This window comes from Papio anubis, chromosome 15 (assembly GCF_008728515.1).
Source record: "Papio anubis isolate 15944 chromosome 15, Panubis1.0, whole genome shotgun sequence".
In the NCBI taxonomy this organism is placed as follows: Eukaryota; Metazoa; Chordata; class Mammalia; order Primates; family Cercopithecidae; genus Papio; species Papio anubis.
In genome coordinates this window covers 3,221,088-3,244,108 of record NC_044990.1, presented here as the reverse complement: position 1 = coordinate 3,244,108, position 23,021 = coordinate 3,221,088, and the positions used below count along the sequence as shown (strand labels likewise).

The 23,021-nt window shown below is 38.1% G+C and overlaps 1 protein-coding gene across 4 annotated transcripts in view; it reads left to right on the top strand.

The window, feature by feature from the left end:
- Nucleotides 1–23,021, top strand: part of SACS (sacsin molecular chaperone) — a 106,157-nt gene extending 83,136 nt beyond the window's left edge. For 2 of the 4 annotated variants that reach the window (XM_009191628.4, XM_009191629.3), the window contains 2 exons: nt 5,012–5,038; nt 10,151–23,021. In XM_009191628.4, the coding sequence (XP_009189892.3) occupies nt 5,012–5,038; nt 10,151–21,705 (11,582 nt within the window). In that variant the 3' untranslated portion in view covers nt 21,706–23,021. Of the gene's footprint in view, nt 1–3,333; nt 3,447–5,011; nt 5,039–10,150 lie in introns of those variants that run through there. The other 2 variants (XM_031655762.1, XM_003913666.5) reach the window with 2 other exon arrangements.

Below are 23,021 nucleotides of genomic sequence, written 5' to 3'. Positions count from 1 at the left end.
TCTGGTCTTGGTTAATTTTCTTGGCATTGTTACACCAGATGTTCATCTGGTGTTTTGTTCATCACACATCATGTGTGGGTCACTCCCATAGATTGTCCTGATGATCACTTTTCTTTATCTAGATTTAAGAGTTAGGCTCCTATTTTCATGATTATTTAATAACCCTGATAACTAGCTGTATTAGTCTGTTTTCATGCTGCTGATAAAGACATACTTGAGACTAGGTAATTTATAAATAAAAAGAAGTTTAATGGACCCACAGTTCCACGTGGCTGGGGAGGCCTCAATCATGGCAGAAGGCTAAAGGCACATCTTACATGGCGACAGGCAAAAAGAGAATGAAAGCCAAGAGAAAGGAGTTTCCCCTTATAAAACCATCAGCTCTCTTGAGACTTAGTCACTACCACGAGAATAGTATGCACTACCGTGAGAACACCACCCCCATGATTCAATTATTGCCCACTGGGTCCTTCCCACAACACATGGGAATTATGGGAGTTACAAGTCAAGATGAGATTTGGGTGGGGACACAGCCAAACCGTATCACCAGCCTTTAAACTTTTTTAAACCAGTCACATGGGTATCTTCCCAATTATTTTTATCTCTGTGTTCCAGACAAAAATTTGTTTTTGATACAACTTTATTGCCATTAATGGTTTTAATGTTTTGAGAGCATGATGATACAGGGACTTAGGGGAAGCCAGTAAGTGACACCTTGCTTTCCTTTCCTGAGTTCTGAGTCAGTGAAGACACAGCAGAGGAATTCAGCAGATGGATGTCAGAAACCACCTCTGTCACTGATTATTGTGATATTGGAGATTATAGCTGTGACAGGCATTGGACTTCTGTCGACTCCCAGAATGAAATGGATTAGCTCATCAGTCTAGTCACAGGTAGCCCTGGAAAGCCACAGACTTCCTTCCAGAGGTCCTGCCCCTACTAAACATCTGTGCCTGTGAGTCCCGCTGAGCATGTGCAGATGCTTTTTCTCAGCTTACCAAGCATATAAGTCATCTTGCTTTCTGGTATGGGGCGTGTTGGGGGAATTAGTGAGTACAGGAGAAGAAAGGCAGAGTCTTATGTTTATGGAGCCCCCTTCATAAATGGTAGGGAACATCACAGACATGTAACGACATCTGATATTTTTTGCTGTACATAATGATTACTCCATTGCTTTGCTGACACAGAGCACTGTGAACTTCTGTTTATGAGTAATCGGTAAACACTGATCGGCCAGTCTGGGAAGTACTACTGCATAAAATGGAAACATGTGTTTGTTCTGCAATGGAAACTTCTCCTCTAATTCTGTAGCTCAAACAAAATCTGTCACATTATTTAATAATTGTACCTTTTCCTTGTATTACATTTAAAATCCTTAGCTAAATATTGAGCTACTGCTTGTATTTTTAGTGTTTACTTCTACAGCCCCTTTCATTAGCAGTTAAACATGTTTCACTATATTCCATTTCAGGAAAAACAAAACAGACCTCGATCTTGATTTTCTTTCTTGTGTTCTGTCATAGTCCAGCTTCCAGAAGGAGTTGTCTTATTGTCTGTCCTTCCTCATTATTTATTATCACTCCAAACAGACTTTTGCTTCCACTGTCATTCCACTAAAATAGTCTGGCTGACGTCACTAATGATTTTTCTGTTACTCAGCTCAGTGGACTTTTCTGTTTCTTTTACCTGATCTCCCGGAAGCTTGGTATTCCTCTTTGAAGCCCTCAGCCGTGATGATACCATTCCTTCTTGGCATCCACTGATTTTGCTTCCTTCTCAGAATTATTTGTGAACCTCTGTTCCTCACTTTAATCCCTAAATATGGGTTAGTGTGGGGGCTCCTTCATCAGCTCTTTTACTTTGTTCCTTTCTTTGAATACATTCATCCACTCCCATGAAAGCGTTAGTGACCACCATATCCTTGGTCACCACCATAGTCTTCAGAGAGGTAGTGTAGCAGAGATTAAAAACCTGGATTTTGTAGTTACACAAATCTGGGCTTAAACTTCACTCCTCTATTGTGTGACTCTGAACAAATTTTCTCTCCTCTCTGAGCCCCTGTTTCCTCATCAGTAACATGATAATACAGTAATATCCTTCTAAGGGTATATCTGAAGGTCCCCAGGATTTGATTACCTAAAATTCAGGATTGCTTCACTGCAAGGATAATGAAATAAGGATTGAGTGGAGGATGGGAGCAATCACAACTTGCCGGCTGAGTTGTATCCAAGTTTGTGTTATTGCAGCAGATCAGGTTATTGAAAGCTTTATTGTAATATCGTACTCACAGCAGGCATTATGCCGAAGATCGAATGAGGAATACGGAATACATGTCGTTTAACACAATATCCGGCACTGAATACTCACAAATGGTAGCTGTTGTTAGCATTTTGCACTTGGAATCCCATAAGTATTTCAAAATCAACATTGCGAAACTTTAGTCTTCATCCTCTCCCCAAACCTGTTTCTCATTTTGAGTGATCCCATTGAAAATGACACCTCTGTTCACAAGACTGCCAAAGAAAGAATCCTTAAATTTTCTTCTTTGTTCCTCACAGTCTCCAGGATCTATTGACTAAATTTTCTGTGCCAGTCCCGTGGTCTTACTCCACTGCCTATTACAGATCCTCTAATTTCTCGTTGTTACTGGATTCTTGCAGTTGATGTCCCTGCCTACAGCGCTTGGGCTTCATCTGATTATGTCACCCTCCTGCTGCAGGTTTTCCAGTGGACACTGAATCTATCAGGAGAAATCTAGCCCTGCTAGCAGGAACTAGGGGACTTTCCATGATTGTGAACTTCCATGATTGTGGACTGCTGTCTCACTGGCCTTGGTGCATGCAGGCGCCCTCTTCTGTTCTAATTATACAAGCACTTGTAGGTTGATGAACGTGAATCCTCCCTAAATTTCATGAAAGCAGAGAGACCTGTCAGATTTGTCACCACCATCTAGCACAGTGCCTACTTCAGTGTAGGTTCTCAGTACTTTTTTCCCTGCATGAAAGTTTTCTCATCGCTGCAGTTTTGTACATGGTGTTCCTTTTGCTTAGAATATTTTCTTTCCATCCTCTACTTTGCCCAGCTAATGTTTATTCATCGTTCAGTACTGAGCTCATGTGTCACCTCCAGGAAGCTTTCTTTGACATCTTGCCCTGTGCCTCACCCCTGCCCTGCAGTCTGAGGTGGATGCTTCTCTTTTGCTCTTGGAACCCAGTACACAGTCCATTTGATCCTCTTTGCTTTATTAGAATCATGATTTTACTGTGCTAGACTGCAACATCCTTGAGAGCAGGGGCAATCTTTATTTTTATATTTCCAAGGTCTGGCCGAGAGCCTGCTTGCCAAGTTTGACTGGACAAGTTGATGCTTCAACTGCTGGGCTGGGTGGGGACTGCATGGAGGAGATGCGGCGCAGAGGCCAAAAGGCAAATCTCGTTCTTGTGCCCGTGAGTTAATAGTTCCTTTTCAAATCAGTGTTTTCTGTAGTCTTGTTTTTTCTTTACAACCGTGAGATAATAGAGCCTGTGTCTCCATTTGAGAGATGGAGACATTGAAGCTCAAAGAAATTGAGGGATTTAAATGACTTGCTTGAGTTGCAGAGTTGAAACTATGAGTTTTGTTTTTTTAATTTCCAGGTCTGAATTATTTCTGTGTGAAGTTGCTTAAGTAAATGGATGGCTATCAGAAACTGGAGAATAGTTAGAAGAGCAGGTAAATGGGCTTTGGATGAAGGAGAAAGAAACAACAGTTGAGTGGCACAGATGAACAGTTGAGTGGCACAGATGAACAGTTGAGTGGCACAGACGCCTAATAGTTAGTGCCAGGGTCTTATTTATAATTTTTAAAATTTTCATACTTATTTATTAGATGAGACCAAAATCTGTAACTTTTCCTATGAGGCACTTCATTAGCTGGCTCCATTTTCTGGGTGTCGTGAAGATGCCTGGTACATGGAAGGTTCTATTGATGTTTGCTTTTTTCATCTCCTTCCCTTAGTTCCATGCTTTTTTCTGTTTGGAGGACAGCATGTTCTGTCCCTCCCTCAGCTGTGCTACATGTGACTTCCTCGCCAACTCCTCCATCTCACTAGCTCTGCTCATCTTTTGTGCAACCCATGTGTGCTTCCATGCTCTGGTCTCCACGGCACTCACACACCAGTACCTGTTTAAGTGTTTGTAATAATTTATCTGACACTTGCCTGCTCCATTAGACTGTAGGGCCAGGTCTGGGACTATGTCTAGTTGTCCATTTCTGTATCTCTAGCACTTAATCAGTATTGCCGAACTAACAAGGTACCTGTTGCTAAGGTGATCAGAATGCTGTTAAGATGAGAACAGTTCAGTTTCTTTGGTTACACCTTTGCTCTCTATCTTAGCTACTAGTTTAGTTAGCCTAAGGGACCCAAATACACAGAAATCTCACAAAGCTGTAGCAGTCCACTTGATTAAAAGTTTCTTGCTTCATTCAAGCAGAGGAGGGATAGATGTTCATGAAACAATTCTTAGAAGTTTATAATTGTTGGTTACCATGGGCAAGCAGTGGAAATAGATAATAAAATCTCTTTTTCTTTATTATAAAGTTAGAATTGTACACTTTGTATAGATATTCCAAAACTTTTTAAAAATTAAAAATTTTAAAAATCAGGTTTTTTAGTCTAGAATCTCTGAACATGATAGCCTGTGCAAAAACCTCACTGGTAGGTTATCAAATGATGTTATGAAGGTATAATGTAATTTGTGCATATGAATTCCATAGTTCGTTCTTTGCTTTCTTTCTGAACCAACACTCCTGACTCTTACGTACTTTGATTTAGTTTGCACTGAAATATAGCTTTAAATCTTAGATGTGTATTTTGCTATGTTTGGAGTTTTGTTTCTGGCTTTTCTTTTACATGAGGATGTGTAGAGATTCTACAGACAGCATTATCTTAAGATACAGAATAATTTCTGTAGCCATTATGTGAAAATTGTGACAATTTTGACTTCTAAGAATGGATTTAATTGTATTCTAGCACAACAACTTCTCTGGGGATATTCAGGTAGGATAACTGAATGTCGTGTTCATTTGAAGCCTGATGTTTTTGTTCATTTGGTTCTTTGAATTCTGTTTTTGCATTTACGTAAGTAGCTAGAAGTTATGTCAACAATTTTTTTTTCTGGTGGTAATAACTATAATATTAAAGGAGAGAGGAAACCGTACTAATACAGATTTTTGTTATTACAAATACCACAGTAAAACTATATTCAAATGACTTGGAAACATTCACTTCATAGAACATTTAGTCTCTAATCAAAGAATGGTGTGGGAATCTGTATTTTAAGCTGTGGTATTTAATGGGAAGTGTGATAGTGAATGCATCCCTATTATATGATGCACACAAATATTCTGATTAAAAAGCATAGAAGGGGCCAGGCTCGGTGGCTCATGCCTGTAATCCCAGCATTTTGGGAGGCAGAGGCGGGTGGGTCACGAGGTCAGGAGTTCAAGACCAGCTTGGCCAAGATGGTAAAACCTCGTCTCTACTAAAAATACAAAAAATTAGCCAGGCGTGGTGGCAGGCACCTTTAATCCCAGCTACTTGGGAGGCTGAGGCAGAAAATTGCTTGAACCGGGGCGGCAGATGAACTGAGATCACGCCACTGCACTCCACCCTGGGCAACGGAGCGAGACTCTGTCTCAAAAAGCAAAAAACAAAAACAAACACACAAAAAACAGAGAGGGACGTAGATTCTGGGACCTGTGACTGTGAAGTCAGGAGACCACAGCCTTTCTGTTCTGGAGTCTGGCTCAGTGTGCTGTGGTTGGTGACAGCAGGGACCCCCTGTCCTGGGTGTGCTGAGGAAGGGAAGGTGGCCAGCCTAGGTCTCACTGGGGACAGTCGGCCGATTGTTCTTACAGTGCCTTGTGTGTCATTTTGCTGACTGCCTTTGTTTTTAATAATAATTTTTTGACTCAACTAGTGGTATTATTTTCCCCAACTTCATGTTTCACGTGGAAATTTATAGGATATAAGATTTGCTTGCAGAAATCATTTTTATGATAAATATTATTATTTGAAGCAGGTGATACACTAAAAATAGTTTAGAAACCAAGTCATTATTATAGTGATAATTCGTGTAAATATTTTTGAGTTCCTAGCTTATATTAAAAATGGTTTATCATTCACAGTTCTTATTACTGTATTTTTCTTAAAGCTTTGTCAATGTATCTTACATGTTTTAAGGTGGCATCAAATCAAAGAGGAAAACAAAATCTTGATATAAGTGGACTGCATAATTAACATTTGCCCTGGTACTGTCTGGTTACATCAGCGATTCTCTAAGACGAAAGCTAAGAAGTCGGTGACAGAGTGTCAGTGGTGATTTTTGAGGAAGAAATGTGGTCACTGGGACTAATGTTGAACCACCCTGGCTTGCTGGACTTTTCTGCTGGGCCCTGGGGTCTGCAGTGCCACCGCTAGGCTGGAGGTGGAGGGAGTCTGGCCTGGCAGGAAGGCTGCCTTTCTTTCCTTCCTTTTTTAGTTTGGTTGTTTCATTTCTTTTTTTCTATTCTGTCTTCATTTCTTTGAAGATTGACTGATCTACAGTACATCATTTAATTGAACCCTGACTGTACATTTACAAAGAGATTTGCATCTCTGTGCTCAGTGGGGCATTGTTAGAACTCATCAGCTACCCAGGCTGCCACCGCCACTTTTTGTAAGGGAGAAAAGTATCAAAAACTGTCACTGTGCTTAGAGCTTTGGATGGATTGTTATTGTAGCCAGCTGGAGACTGGAGGAGTCTGGCTGAATGTAGTAAACTCTCAGTTAATTAAAGCATTCAGGACTGAGATTTCTTGGTTAAGTAAATTTTTAAGTAGACTACATATAATATTTCCGTCTGTGCTGAAATTCATCTCAAGGTTAGCACTGAACATAAACATAAACGATAAAAAGCAGTGCAGTCTTTGAGTACTGATTCATTATGTTGATGTTATTATTTTGAACCAATGAGGGATTGAACTGACAATAGTGAAGCAAAAGCTACTCTTGGAAGAGTTCCTTCTAGGTTAAATGTGGTCATTGTTTAAACCTTTCTGCCTCTTGGAATAATTTCAGTACTGTAGCTAACCTCTGTAGACAGTGCTGATAATTTTTAAGGTTACAAAAACCATTTCATTTATTAAACTGCTACAGAAATTATTTTGCAGATCCTGTTAGAGGTGCTTTACAATTTCTATGACTTTCTAACCCAGGACATGGAGACTTGTTTCTGTGTTAACATTTATAACTAAAAAGCTGAATGTCTTAAATACAATGGATAGAATTCAGGACTTCAGATTGAACTGACTTAATGTACATATGCTGGTGTCTTATTACATTTTCTCTCTCCTTTATTTTCTTTCATGTTTTTTTCAGTTGAGCATGACCGATGTGTTAGTTGCATGCTATATGTGGTGTGTGTGTGTGTGTGTGTTTTGTTGGCATTTAATGTATACATTAAATGAGATCATTTTCCTGAAGGTAGGTATATGTTTTATAAATTGCCAAATTTCATGAAAGGATATTGGGTAAGATTATCTATGGAATGCATGTCGTGGTAATTATTAACATAGAGCACAAAGTGGTGCATATTTAATTTTTTATTTGCTGAGTGTTTTGAATTTTAATTTCTAACTCTTTTTTTGTATCTCTAGTATTATATCCTTGCCTTATTATTTGGATATTCCATTATAGTTAAATCTGATTCAGTGAGCATTTTTTAAAGAAAAATGTTGGAAAATCACATTTTAATAGGACTTACAGATCAAACAGGCTATACTAGTCAAGCTGCTGACAAGATTTTGTAACTTCTTAAATATTAGTGCTTGAATTATTGTAAATCACACAATGTAAAAACTGAAAAATATTCTGAATTTGGGTATTGACACCTTCCTAAAGTTGCAAAAGTGTGCCCTTGCTTAAATTTCTATGGCAGTAATTTTAAAATATCTTGTTGTTACATGAAAGGCAATTTCTTGGTAGAAGATAAAGTCATCTTTTTTATACGTAAGCCTCTGAAATAAGGGTATGCTTTCTTGGACAAAAAAGTAACAATATGTAAAAGTTTCCAGAGCCTGAGGTGGGATTCCTCTTACAATATTTTCCAAACTTGTTTTTTTTTTTTTTTTTGAGATGGACCCTCACTGTGTCGCCCAGGCTGGAGTGCAGTGGCGTAATCTCGGCTCACTGCAACCTCCGCCTCCTGAGTTCAAGCAGTTCTCTGCCCCAGCCTCCTGAGTAGCTGGCACTACAGGAGCCTGCCACCATGCCCGGCTACTTTTTGTATTTTTAGTAGAGATGGGGTTTCATCATCTTGGCCAGGCTGGTCTTCAACTGCTGACCTCGTGATCCACCCGCCTTAGCATCCCACAGTGGTGGGATTACAGATGTGAGCCACTGTGCCTTGCCACTCTTTTATTAAGAGTCTAGAAGTCGTATGTACGTAGGGAGAATATTGAATGTTAGTATCTATACCAGATCGAATTTGAGATGTTTTTTATTTCTGTGGGAAAAATATACCTATAGATGAATGGTGTTATTTTTTTCATTTTTTTCCTACTGATATTATAAATGTTATACTCTGAAATACTAAATTCATTTAGAAAATGTTCATTTCTAAGGCCAGTGGTTAAAACCAGTAAAAACTGCCCCCCCTCAACCCAAGCAAATATCTTCCTAGTGTTCTAGTTTATCAGACATCCAAAAGCGGAGCTGCTCTGCTGCCTTCACAGCACGGCCCCACGTGCTCCCTTTGTTGCCTCCAAAGTATTTCTGCAAAAATCTCAGGGCTCTGAACAGCACACTTTAATAAGTAGCTAGATACAGGGTACTTTGGAAAAGTTGTAAATATGTTCTGTATTTGGGCATAAATACAGAGCAGTCTTTAGATCTAGAATGTCATCCCCATTATTTTTCCAAATGAGAGAATTCAAGTCCCAGAAAAATGAAATGGCACTTAAATTAGACATCTGTTTAGTTGTTGAAAGGAAACCATGTAAGTCTCATTGCTGCCTCAGCTGCAGAAAGCGCTGGTCAGCTGCAGCTGCGACTCTAGCCTCTGTGCGCTGACTTCATGCCCTTCTCTGTAGGTCATGCAGCTGCGTGGCTCCTGGAAACTTGAAGTTAACACAAAACATCCTTCATACAGGTTGGGTGTCCCTAACCCAAAAATCTGAAACCCCCAGTGTTTCAAAATCTGCAACAAGTATCTACATGACACTCAAAAGAAATGCTCATTGGAGCATTTTAGATTTCAGATTTTTGGATTTGGAATGCTCAGCTGGTAAATACAATGTAAATATTCCAAAGTCCAAAAGAATCCGAAATCCGAAACACTTCTGGTCACAAGCATTCAGATGAGGCATAGTCAGCCTTTATTGGGGTCGCGTATCAATTTTTACCTTTAAATAAAAAAGATTCTTATATAAATTTTATCTGCATTTTTTCTTGGTGTTTTTATTTGTGGGCAAATAAGTGCTAAACATTGTTTTCCATATTGATTTCATTTGCAGAACATTATAGGATACTTTAAAAAACATATTTAAATGCATTTTGTATATTTATTTAAAATAAGCATTTTCCAGGCAGAATTATTTCTCTCACAGGTTATTGTAAATATGGATTTATATATAGAGTTTCTATCACTATTATTATTTAAAAATTATTTTAGCCCAGTTTTGCCGAATTTTTACATGTACTTCCAGCTCTTAGAAAACTTTCCAGTACTGGCCAGGCACGGTGGCTCATGCCTGTAATCCCAGCACTTTGGGAGGCCAAGGCAGGTGGGTCATGAGGTCAGGAGATTGAGACCATCCTGGCTAACACGGTGAAACCCTGTCTCTACTAAAAATACAAAAAACATTAGCCGGGTGAGGTGGCGGGCCCCTGTAGTCACAGCTACTTGGGAAGCTGAGGCAGGAGAATGGCGTGAACTCGGGAGGTGGAGCTTGCAGTAAGTGGAGATTGTGCCACTGCACTCCAGCCTGGATGATAGAGCGAGACTCCGTCTTAAAAAAAAAAACAAAAAAACAACGAAACGAACTTTCCAGTACTGTCTTATTTGTGAGAATAGAAAGCTACTGTGGTAGAATTATATGTATTTATGACATTTCTGTGTATGATTTACAGGAAGACCATGTACTCAGCTGCAGCTTCTAAATCCAGAACGATTTGCACGTCTTATCAAGGAAGTAATGAATACATTCTGGCCTGGCAGAGAATTGATCGTTCAATGGTATCCATTTGATGAAAACAGAAATCACCCATCTGTTTCATGGCTTAAGATGGTTTGGAAAAATCTTTATATACATTTTTCAGAGGATTTGACTTTATTTGATGAGATGCCACTTATCCCCAGAACTATACTAGAGGAAGGTCAGGCATGTGTGGAACTCATTAGACTCAGGATTCCATCATTAGTCATTTTAGATGATGAATCTGAAGCACAGCTTCCAGAATTTTTAGCAGACATTGTACAAAAACTTGGAGGATTTGTCCTTAAAAAATTAGATGCATCTATACAACATCCGCTTATTAAAAAATATATTCATTCACCATTACCAAGTGCTGTTTTGCAGATAATGGAGAAGATGCCATTGCAGAAATTGTGTAATCAAATAACTTCGCTACTTCCAACACACAAAGATGCCCTGAGGAAGTTCTTGGCTAGTTTAACTGATAGCAGTGAGAAAGAGAAAAGAATTATTCAAGAATTGGCAATATTCAAGCGCATTAACCATTCTTCTGGTCAGGGAATTTCCGCTTATACAAAATTGAAAGGTTGTAAAGTCTTACACCATACTGCCAAGCTCCCAGCAGATCTGCGACTTTCTATTTCAGTAATAGACAGTAGTGATGAAGCTACTATTCGTCTGGCAAACATGTTGAAAATAGAACAGTTAAAGACCACTAGCTGCTTAAAGCTTGTTTTAAAAGATATTGAAAATGCATTTTATTCACATGAAGAGGTAACACAGCTTATGTTATGGGTCCTTGAGAATCTGTCTTCTCTTAAAAATGAGAATCCAAATGTGCTTGAGTGGTTAACACCATTAAAATTCATCCAGATATCACAGGAACAGATGGTATCAGCTGGCGAACTCTTTGACCCTGATATAGAAGTACTAAAGGATCTCTTTTGTAATGAAGAAGGAACCTATTTCCCACCCTCAGTTTTTACCTCACCAGATATTCTTCACTCCTTAAGACAGATTGGTTTAAAAAATGAAGCCAGTCTCAAAGAGAAAGATGTTGTGCAAGTTGCAAAAAAAATTGAAGCCTTACAAGGCAGTGCTTGTCCAGATCAGGATGTTCTTCTGAAGAAAGCCAAAACCCTCTTACTGGTTTTAAATAAGAATCACACACTGTTACAATCATCTGAAGGAAAGATGACATTGAAGAAAATCAAATGGGTTCCAGCCTGCAAGGAAAGGCCTCCAAATTACCCAGGCTCTTTAGTCTGGAAAGGAGATCTCTGTAATCTCTGTGCACCACCAGATATGTGTGATGTAGGCCATGCAATTCTCATTGGCTCCTCACTTCCTCTTGTTGAAAGTATCCATGTAAACCTGGAAAAAGCATTAGGGATCTTCACAAAACCTAGCATTAGTGCTGTCTTAAAACACTTTAAAATTGTCGTTGATTGGTATACTTCAAAAACCTTTAGTGATGAAGACTACTATCAATTCCAGCATATTTTGCTTGAAATTTATGGATTCATGCATGATCATCTAAATGAAGGGAAAGATTCTTTTAGAGCCTTAAAATTTCCCTGGGTTTGGACTGGCAAGAAGTTTTGTCCACTTGCCCAAGCTGTGATTAAACCAATCCATGATCTTGACCTTCAGCCTTATTTGCATAATGTACCTAAAACCATGGCGAAATTCCACCAACTATTTAAGGTCTGTGGTTCAATAGAAGAGTTGACATCAGATCATATTTCCATGGTTATTCAGAAGATATATCTCAAAAGTGACCAAGATCTCAGTGAACAAGAAAGCAAACAAAATCTTCATCTTATGTTGAATATTATCAGATGGCTATATAGCAATCAGATTCCAGCAAGCCCCAACACACCAGTTCCTATACATCATAGCAAAAATCCTTCTAAACTTATCATGAAGCCAATTCACGAATGCTGTTATTGTGACATTAAAGTTGATGACCTTAATGACTTACTTGAAGATTCTGTGGAACCAATCATTTTGGTGCATGAGGACATACCCATGAAAACTGCAGAATGGCTCAAAGTTCCATGCCTTAGTACAAGACTGATAAATCCTGAAAACATGGGATTTGAGCAGTCAGGACAAAGAGAACCACTTACTGTAAGAATTAAAAATATTCTGGAAGAATACCCTTCAGTGTCAGATATTTTTAAAGAACTACTTCAAAATGCTGATGATGCAAATGCAACAGAATGCAGTTTCTTGATTGATATGAGAAGAAATATGGACATAAGAGAGAATCTCCTAGACCCAGGGATGGCAGCTTGTCATGGACCTGCTTTGTGGTCATTCAACAATTCTCAATTCTCAGATTCAGATTTTGTGAACATAACTAGGTTAGGAGAATCTTTAAAAAGGGCAGAAGTTGACAAAGTTGGAAAATTTGGTCTTGGATTTAATTCTGTGTACCATATCACTGACATTCCCATCATTATGAGTCGGGAATTCATGATAATGTTCGATCCAAACATAAACCATATCAGTAAACACATTAAAGACAAATCCAATCCTGGAATCAAAATTAATTGGAGTAAACAACAGAAAAGACTTAGAAAATTTCCTAATCAGTTCAAACCTTTTATAGATGTATTTGGCTGTCAGTTACCTTTGACTGTAGAAGCACCTTACAGCTATAATGGAACTCTTTTCCGACTGTCCTTTAGAACTCAACAGGAAGCAAAAGTGAGTGAAGTTAGTAATACTTGCTATAATACAGCAGATATTTATTCTCTTGTGGATGAATTTAGTCTCTGTGGACACAGGCTTATCATTTTCACTCAGAGTGTAAAGTCAATGTATTTGAAGTACTTGAAAATTGAAGAAACCAACCCCAGCTTAGCACAAGATACAGTAATAATAAAAAAAAAATCCTGCTCTTCCAAAGCATTGAACACACCTGTCTTAAGTGTTTTAAAAGAGGCTGCTAAGCTCATGAAGACTTGCAGCAGCAGTAATAAAAAGCTTCCCAGTGATGAACCAAAGTCATCTTGCATTCTTCAGATCACAGTGGAAGAATTTCACCATGTCTTCAGAAGGATTGCTGATTTACAGTCGCCACTTTTTAGAGGTCCAGATGATGACCCAGCTGCTTTCTTTGAAATGGCTAAGTCTGGCCAATCAAAAAAGCCATCAGATGAGTTGTCACAAAAAACAGTAGAGTGTACCACGTGGCTTCTGTGTACTTGCATGGACATAGGAGAGGCTCTGAAGTTTTCCCTGAGTGAGAGTGGAAGACGACTAGGACTGGTTCCATGTGGGGCAGTAGGAGTTCTGCTGTCAGAAATCCAGGACCAGAAGTGGACTGTGAAACCACACATTGGAGAGGTGTTTTGCTATTTACCTTTACGAATAAAAACAGGCTTGCCAGTTCACATCAATGGGTGCTTTGCTGTTACATCAAATAGGAAAGAAATCTGGAAAACAGATACAAAAGGACGATGGAATACCACGTTCATGAGACATGTTATTGTGAAAGCTTACTTACAGGCACTGAGTGTCTTACGGGACCTGGCCACTAGTGGGGAGCTAGTGGATTATACTTACTATGCAGTGTGGCCCGATCCTGATTTAGTTCATGATGATTTTTCTGTAATTTGCCAAGGATTTTATGAAGATGTAGCTCATGGAAAAGGGAAAGAATTGACCAAAGTCTTCTCTGATGGATCTACTTGGGTTTCCATGAAGAATGTAAGATTTCTAGATGACTGTATACTTAAAAGAAGAGATGTTGGTTCAGCAGCCTTCAAGATATTTTTGAAATACCTCAAGAAGACTGGGTCCAAAAACCTTTGTGCTGTTGAACTTCCTTCTTCAGTAAAATTAGGATTTGAAGAAGCTGGCTGCAAACAGATACTACTTGAAAACACATTTTCAGAGAAACAGTTTTTTTCTGAAGTGTTTTTTCCAAATATTCAAGAAATTGAAGCAGAACTTAGAGATCCTTTAATGATTTTTGTTCTAAATGAAAAAGTTGATGAGTTCTCGGGAATTCTTCGTGTTACTCCATGTATTCCTTGTTCCTTGGAGGGGCATCCTTTGGTTTTGCCATCAAGATTGATCCACCCTGAAGGACGAGTTGCAAAGTTATTTGACATTAAAGATGGAAGATTCCCTTATGGTTCTACTCAGGATTATCTCAATCCTATTATTTTGATTAAACTAGTTCAGTTAGGTATGGCAAAAGATGATATTTTATGGGATGACATGCTAGAACGTGCAGAGTCAGTAGCTGAAATTAATAAAAGTGATCATGTTGCTGCATGCCTAAGAAGTAGTATCTTATTGAGTCTTATTGATGAGAAACTAAAAATAAGGGATCCTAGAGCAAAGGATTTTGCTGCAAAATATCAAACAATCCCCTTCCTTCCATTTTTGACAAAACCAGCAGGTTTTTCTTTGGACTGGAAAGGTAACAGTTTTAAACCTGAAACCATGTTTGCAGCAACTGACCTTTATACAGCTGAACATCAAGATATAATTTGTCTTTTGCAACCAATTCTAAATGAAAATTCTCATTCCTTTAGAGGTTGTGGTTCAGTGTCATTGGCTGTTAAAGAGTTTTTGGGATTACTCAAGAAGCCAACAGTTGATCTGGTTATAAACCAATTGAAAGAAGTTGCAAAATCAGTTGATGATGGAATTACACTGTACCAGGAGAATATCACCAATGCTTGCTACAAATACCTTCATGAAGCCTTGATGCAAAATGACATCACTAAGATATCAATTATTGATAAGTTAAAGCCCTTTAGCTTCATTCTCGTTGAGAATGCGTATGTTGACTCAGAAAAGGTTTCTTTTCATTTAAATTTTGAGGCAGCACCATACCTTTATCAGTTGCCTAATAAATATAAAAATAATTTCCGTGAACTTTTTGAAAGTGTGGGTGTGAGGCAGTCATTCACTGTTGAAGATTTTGCTCTTGTTTTGGAATCTATTGATCAAGAAAGAGGAACAAAGCAAATAACAGAAGAGAATTTTCAGCTTTGCCGGCGAATAATCAGTGAAGGAATATGGAGTCTCATTAGAGAAAAGAAACAAGAATTTTGTGAGAAAAATTACGGCAAGATATTATTGCCGGATACTAATCTTATGCTTCTCCCTGCTAAATCGTTATGCTACAATGATTGCCCTTGGATAAAAGTAAAAGATACCACTGTAAAATATTGTCATGCTGACATACCCAGGGAAGTAGCAGTAAAACTAGGAGCAGTCCCAAAGCGACACAAAGCCTTAGAAAGATATGCATCTAATGTCTGTTTTACAACACTTGGCACAGAATTTGGACAGAAAGAAAAATTGACCAGCAGAATTAAGAGCATCCTTAATGCATATCCTTCTGAAAAGGAAATGTTGAAAGAGCTTCTTCAAAATGCTGATGATGCAAAGGCGACAGAAATCTGTTTTGTGTTTGACCCTAGACAGCATCCAGTTGATAGAATATTTGATGATAAGTGGGCCCCATTGCAAGGGCCAGCACTTTGTGTGTACAACAACCAGCCATTTACAGAAGATGATGTTAGAGGAATTCAGAATCTTGGAAAAGGCACGAAAGAAGGAAATCCTTATAAAACTGGACAATATGGAATAGGATTCAATTCTGTATATCATATCACAGACTGCCCATCTTTTATTTCTGGCAATGACATCCTGTGTATTTTTGATCCTCATGCCAGATACGCACCAGGGGCCACATCCATTAGTCCTGGACGCATGTTTAGAGATTTGGATGCAGATTTTAGGACACAGTTCTCAGATGTTCTGGATCTTTATCTGGGAACCCACTTTAAACTGGATAATTGCACAATGTTCAGATTTCCTCTTCGTAATGCAGAAATGGCAAAAGTTTCGGAAATTTCATCCGTTCCAGCATCAGACAGAATGGTCCAGAATCTTTTGGACAAACTGCGCTCAGATGGGGCAGAACTTCTAATGTTTCTTAATCACATGGAAAAAATTTCTATTTGTGAAATAGATAAAAGTACTGGAGCTCTAAATGTGCTGTATTCAGTAAAGGGCAAAATCACAGATGGAGACAGATTGAAAAGGAAACAGTTTCATGCATCTGTAATTGATAGTGTTACTAAAAAGCGGCAGCTCAAAGACATACCAGTTCAACAGATAACCTATACTATGGATACTGAGGACTCTGAAGGAAATCTTACTACGTGGCTAGTTTGTAATAGATCAGGCTTTTCAAGTATGGAGAAAGTATCTAAGAGTGTCATATCAGCTCACAAGAACCAAGATATTACTCTTTTCCCACGTGGTGGAGTAGCTGCCTGCATTACTCACAACTATAAAAAACCCCATAGGGCCTTCTGCTTTTTGCCTCTCTCTTTGGAGACTGGCCTGCCGTTTCATGTGAATGGCCACTTTGCACTGGATTCAGCCAGAAGGAACCTGTGGCGTGATGATAATGGAGTTGGTGTTCGAAGTGACTGGAATAACAGTTTAATGACAGCATTAATAGCTCCTGCATATGTTGAATTGCTAATACAGTTAAAAAAACGGTATTTCCCTGGTTCTGATCCAACATTATCAGTGTTACAGAACACCCCTATTCATGTTGTAAAGGACACTTTAAAGAAGTTTTTATCATTTTTCCCAGTTAACCGTCTTGATCTACAGCCAGATTTATATTGTCTAGTGAAAGCACTTTACAGTTGCATTCATGAAGACATGAAACGTCTTTTACCTGTTGTGCGGGCTCCAAATATTGATGGCTCTGACTTGCACTCTGCAGTTATAATTACTTGGATCAATATGTCTACTTCAAATAAAACTAGACCATTTTTTGACAATTTACTACAGGATGAATTACAACACCTTAAAAATGCAGATTATAATATCACCACACGCAAAACAGTAGCAGAGAATGTCTATAGGCTGAAACATCTCCTTTTAGAAATTGGTTTCAACTTGGTTTATAACTGTGATGAAACTGCTAATCTTTACCACTGTCTTATAGATGCAGATATTCCTGTTAGTTATGTGACCCCTGCTGATATCAGATCTTTTTTAATGACATTTTCCTCTCCTGACACTAATTGCCATATTGGGAAGCTGCCTTGTCGTCTGCAGCAGACTAATCTAAAACTTTTTCATAGTTTAAAACTTTTAGTTGATTATTGTTTTAAAGATGCAGAAGAAAATGAGATTGAAGTTGAGGGACTGCCCCTTCTCATTACACTGGACAGTGTTTTGCAAACTTTTGATGCAAAACGACCCAAGTTTCTAACAACATATCATGAATTGATTCCATCCCGCAAAGACTTGTTTATGAATACATTATATTTGAAATATAGTAATATTTTATTGAACTGTAAAGTTGCAAAAGTGTTTGACATTTCCAGCTTTGCTGATTTGTTATCCTCTGTGTTGCCTCGAGAATATAAGACCAAAAGTTGCACGAAGTGGAAGGACAATTTTGCAAGTGAGTCTTGGCTTAAGAATGCATGGCATTTTATCAGCGAATCTGTAAGTCTGAAAGAAGATCAGGAAGAAACAAAACCAACATTTGACATTGTTGTTGATACTCTAAAAGACTGGGCATTGCTTCCAGGAACAAAGTTTACTGTTTCAGCCAACCAGCTTGTGGTTCCTGAAGGAGATGTTCTGCTTCCTCTCAGCCTTATGCACATTGCAGTTTTTCCAAATGCCCAGAGTGATAAAGTTTTTCATGCTCTAATGAAAGCTGGCTGTATTCAGCTTGCTTTGAACAAAATCTGTTCCAAAGACAGTGCATTTGTTCCTCTGTTGTCATGTCACACGGCAAATATAGAGAGCCCCACAAGCATCTTGAAGGCTCTACATTATATGGTCCAAACTTCAACATTTAGAACAGAAAAATTAGTAGAAAATGATTTTGAAGCACTTTTGATGTATTTCAACTGCAATTTGAATCATTTGATGTCCCAAGATGATATAAAAATTTTAAAGTCACTTCCGTGCTATAAATCCATCAGTGGCCGCTATGTGAGTATTGCAAAATTTGGAACATGCTATGTACTTACAAAAAGTATCCCTCCAGCTGAAGTGGAAAAATGGACACAATCATCATCATCTGCATTTCTTGAAGAAAAAATACACTTAAAAGAACTGTATGAGGTGATTGGTTGTGTACCTGTAGATGATCTTGAGGTATATTTAAAACACCTCTTACCAAAAATTGAAAATCTCTCTTATGATGCAAAATTAGAGCACTTAATTTACCTTAAGAATAGATTATCAAGTGCTGAGGAATTATCAGAGATTAAGGAACAACTTTTTGAAAAACTGGAAAGTTTATTGATAATCCATGATGCTAACAGTAGACTAAAGCAAGCAAAGCATTTCTATGATAGAACTGTGAGAGTTTTTGAAGTTATGCTTCCTGAAAAATTGTTTATTCCTAATGATTTCTTTAAGAAATTGGAACAACTTATAAAACCCAAAAATCATGTTACATTTATGTCATCCTGGGTGGAATTCTTAAGAAATATTGGACTAAAATACATACTTTCTCAGCAGCAGTTGTTACAATTTGCTAAGGAAATCAGTGTGAGGGCTAATACAGAAAACTGGTCCAAAGAAACATTGCAAAACACAGTTGATATCCTTCTGCATCATATATTCCAAGAACGAATGGATTTGTTATCTGGTAATTTTCTGAAAGAGCTATCTTTAATACCATTCTTATGTCCTGAGCGGGCCCCCGCGGAATTCATTAGATTTCATCCTCAATATCAAGAGGTAAATGGAACACTCCCTCTTATAAAGTTCAATGGGGCACAAGTAAATCCAAAATTCAAGCAATGTGATGTACTCCAGCTGTTATGGACATCCTGCCCTATTCTTCCAGAGAAAGCTACACCCTTAAGCATTAAAGAACAAGAAGGTAGTGACCTTGGTCCACAAGAACAGCTTGAACAAGTTTTAAATATGCTTAATGTTAACCTGGATCCCCCTCTTGATAAAGTAATCAATAACTGCAGAAACATATGCAACATAACAACTTTGGATGAAGAAATGGTAAAAACTAGAGCAAAAGTCTTAAGGAGCATATATGAATTCCTCAGTGCAGAAAAAAGGGAATTTCGTTTTCAGTTGCGAGGGGTTGCTTTTGTGATGGTAGAAGATGGTTGGAAGCTTCTGAAGCCTGAGGAGGTAGTCATAAACCTAGAATATGAATCTGATTTTAAACCTTACTTGTACAAGCTACCTTTAGAACTTGGCACATTTCACCAGTTGTTCAAACACTTAGGTACTGAAGATATTATTTCAACTAAGCAATATGTTGAAGTGTTAAGCCGCATATTTAAAAATTCTGAGGGCAAACAATTAGATCCCAATGAAATGCGTACAGTTAAGAGAGTAGTTTCCGGTCTGTTCAAGAGTCTACAGAATGATTCAGTCAAGGTGAGGAATGATCTCGAGAATGTACGAGACCTTGCACTTTACCTCCCAAGCCAGGATGGTAGATTGGTGAAGTCAAGCATCTTAGTGTTTGATGATGCCCCACATTATAAAAGTAGAATCCAGGGGAATATTGGTGTGCAAATGTTGGTTGATCTCAGCCAGTGCTACTTAGGGAAAGACCATGGATTTCATACTAAGTTGATAATGCTCTTTCCTCAGAAACTTAGACCTCGATTATTGAGCAGTATACTTGAAGAACAGTTAGATGAAGAGACTCCCAAAGTTTGTCAGTTTGGAGCGTTGTGTTCTCTTCAAGGAAGATTGCAGTTACTCTTGTCTTCTGAACAGTTCATTACAGGACTAATTAGAATTATGAAGCATGAAAATGATAATGCTTTTCTGGCCAATGAAGAAAAAGCCATAAGACTTTGCAAAGCCCTAAGAGAAGGACTGAAAGTGTCCTGTTTTGAAAAGCTTCAAACAACGTTAAGAGTTAAAGGTTTTAATCCTATTCCCCACAGCAGAAGTGAAACTTTTGCTTTTTTGAAGAGATTTGGTAATGCAGTCATCCTGCTGTACATTCAACATTCAGACAGTAAAGACATTAACTTCCTCTTAGCATTGGCAATGACTCTGAAATCAGCAACTGACAATTTGATTTCCGACACTTCATATTTAATTGCTATGCTAGGATGCAATGATATTTACAGGATCGGGGAGAAACTTGACAGTTTGGGAGTGAAATATGACTCTTCAGAGCCATCAAAACTGGAACTTCCAATGCCCGGCACACCAATTCCTGCCGAAATTCATTACACTCTGCTTATGGACCCAATGAATGTTTTTTACCCGGGAGAATATGTTGGGTACCTTGTTGATGCTGAAGGTGGTGATATCTATGGATCATATCAGCCAACATACACATATGCAATTATTGTACAAGAAGTTGAAAGAGAAGATGCTGACAATTCTAGCTTTCTAGGAAAGATATATCAGATAGATATTGGTTATAGCGAATATAAAATAGTTAGCTCTCTTGATCTGTATAAGTTTTCAAGACCTGACGAAAGCTCTCAAAGCAGAGACAGTGCTCCTTCTACACCAACCAGCCCTACTGAGTTCCTTGCCCCTGGCCTGAGAAGCATTCCTCCTCTTTTCTCTGGTAGAGAGAGCCACAAGACTTCTTCAAAACATCAGTCCCCTAAAAAGCTTAAGGTTAATTCTTTACCAGAAATCTTAAAAGAAGTGACATCTGTGGTGGAGCAAGCATGGAAGCTTCCAGAATCGGAACGAAAAAAGATTATTAGGCGGTTGTATTTGAAATGGCATCCTGACAAAAATCCAGAGAACCATGACATTGCCAATGAAGTTTTTAAACATTTGCAGAATGAAATCAACAGATTAGAAAAACAGGCTTTTCTAGATCAAAATGCAGACAGGGCTTCCAGACGAACGTTTTCAACCTCAGCATCCCGATTTCAGTCAGACAAGTACTCATTTCAGAGATTCTATACTTCATGGAATCAAGAAGCAACGAGCCATAAATCTGAAAGACAGCAACAGAACAAAGAAAAATGCCCCCCTTCAGCTGGACAGACTTACTCTCAAAGGTTCTTTGTTCCTCCCACTTTCAAATCGGTGGGCAATCCAGTGGAAGCACGCAGATGGCTAAGACAAGCCAGAGCAAACTTCTCAGCTGCCAGGAATGACCTTCATAAAAATGCCAATGAGTGGGTGTGCTTTAAATGTTACCTTTCTACCAAGTTAGCTTTGGTTGCAGCTGACTATGCTGTGAGGGGAAAGTCTGATAAAGATGTAAAACCAACTGCACTTGCTCAGAAAATAGAGGAATATAGTCAGCAACTTGAAGGACTGACAAATGATGTTCACACATTGGAAGCTTATGGTGTAGACAGTTTAAAAACAAGATATCCTGATTTGCTTCCCTTTCCTCAGATCCCAAATGACAGGTTCACTTCTGAGGTTGCTATGAGGGTGATGGAATGTACTGCCTGTATCATAATAAAACTTGAAAATTTTATACAACAAAAAGTGTGAAGGTATTTAAGGGGAAAAAAAAGAGGTAGATCTTGAATGTGTTGTAGCACAAATACAAATTGCTGTACTTCATTAAGCTTCATTGCCAGTTAGCTAGGAATTGTGAAGCACATTGCAGATTATTCTGGGAGAATTCTGGAGTTATGTGCATGAATACCAACGGAAAACCTTAACTGAATCTAGAAGAAAAGTATTTTGAAGATGGTGGTGAGCTGCAAAACAGGTGGATGGATTTGAATGATTGGGATGGTACATTATTGAACTGCACTTTCTATAACCAAAGCTTAGCAGTTTATTAGATAAGAGTCTACGTATGTCTCTGGTTAAGATGAAGTTAATCTTATGTTTTTAACATGGTATTTTTGAAGGAGCTAATGAAACACTGGACATATCATTGGTTTAAACATAAGGGGAATTAAGTCTTTGTAGTTTGTGATTTTTTTAAGTGGATCTTCTTGGATGCATTATTTTCTTATCAGCTGGCTCTGATTATGAATTTGTTGCAATTTTATGTCGTACTCAGTGCATTTAAGAAATGGTACAGTATTTTAATCCTGTTACTTGACTAAGAGTGTGAAGGTAGTACTTTTTAGAGTGCACTGAGTGCACTTTACATCTTTATTTAAATTTTTTTGACATCTTTTGTTTACAGGCTTCCTGTTTCATGAAGATAGCAATGGAAAACTCAAAATGGTGGCAGTTCTTATTACCAGATGAGATGTTAGTATTGTTTCTGGAAACTGCTTGCCAAGACAACATTTATTAACTGTTAGAACACTTGCTTTATGTTTGTGTGTATATATTTTCCACAAATGTTATAATTTATATAGTGTGGTTGAACAGGATGCAATCTTTTGTTGTCTAAAGGTGCTGCAGTTCAAAAAAAAAAAAAAAACCTTTTCTTTCAATATGACACTTAGTGGAGTTTTTTTTTAAACTTTAAAAACATTAACAATTGTTAAAATCATTGTGTTATCTAGTAGCTTATAATGATCAGCTTATATTTCCCCGTGGTCAGAACTGACATTTAATTCACATTTGTCTCGCCATACTTCTGTAACATAGTTCTGTCGCAGAATGTAAAAGAAAGGTAATGATAATTAGTTTATACAAGTGTACTGGCTGCAAATGATGCTAAATATATTTTATGCAATTAAGGGCTTACAGAACATGTTAAAACTTTTTTACTTTTATCGGTAATAAGGAATGTTTGCACCTCCACCCTGCATTGCTTCTGGATGCGAAACCATGTAATTATTTCTGCTGTTATATAAGGTGCCGTACTTTTAATAAAGCAAAATGTACATATGAAATCA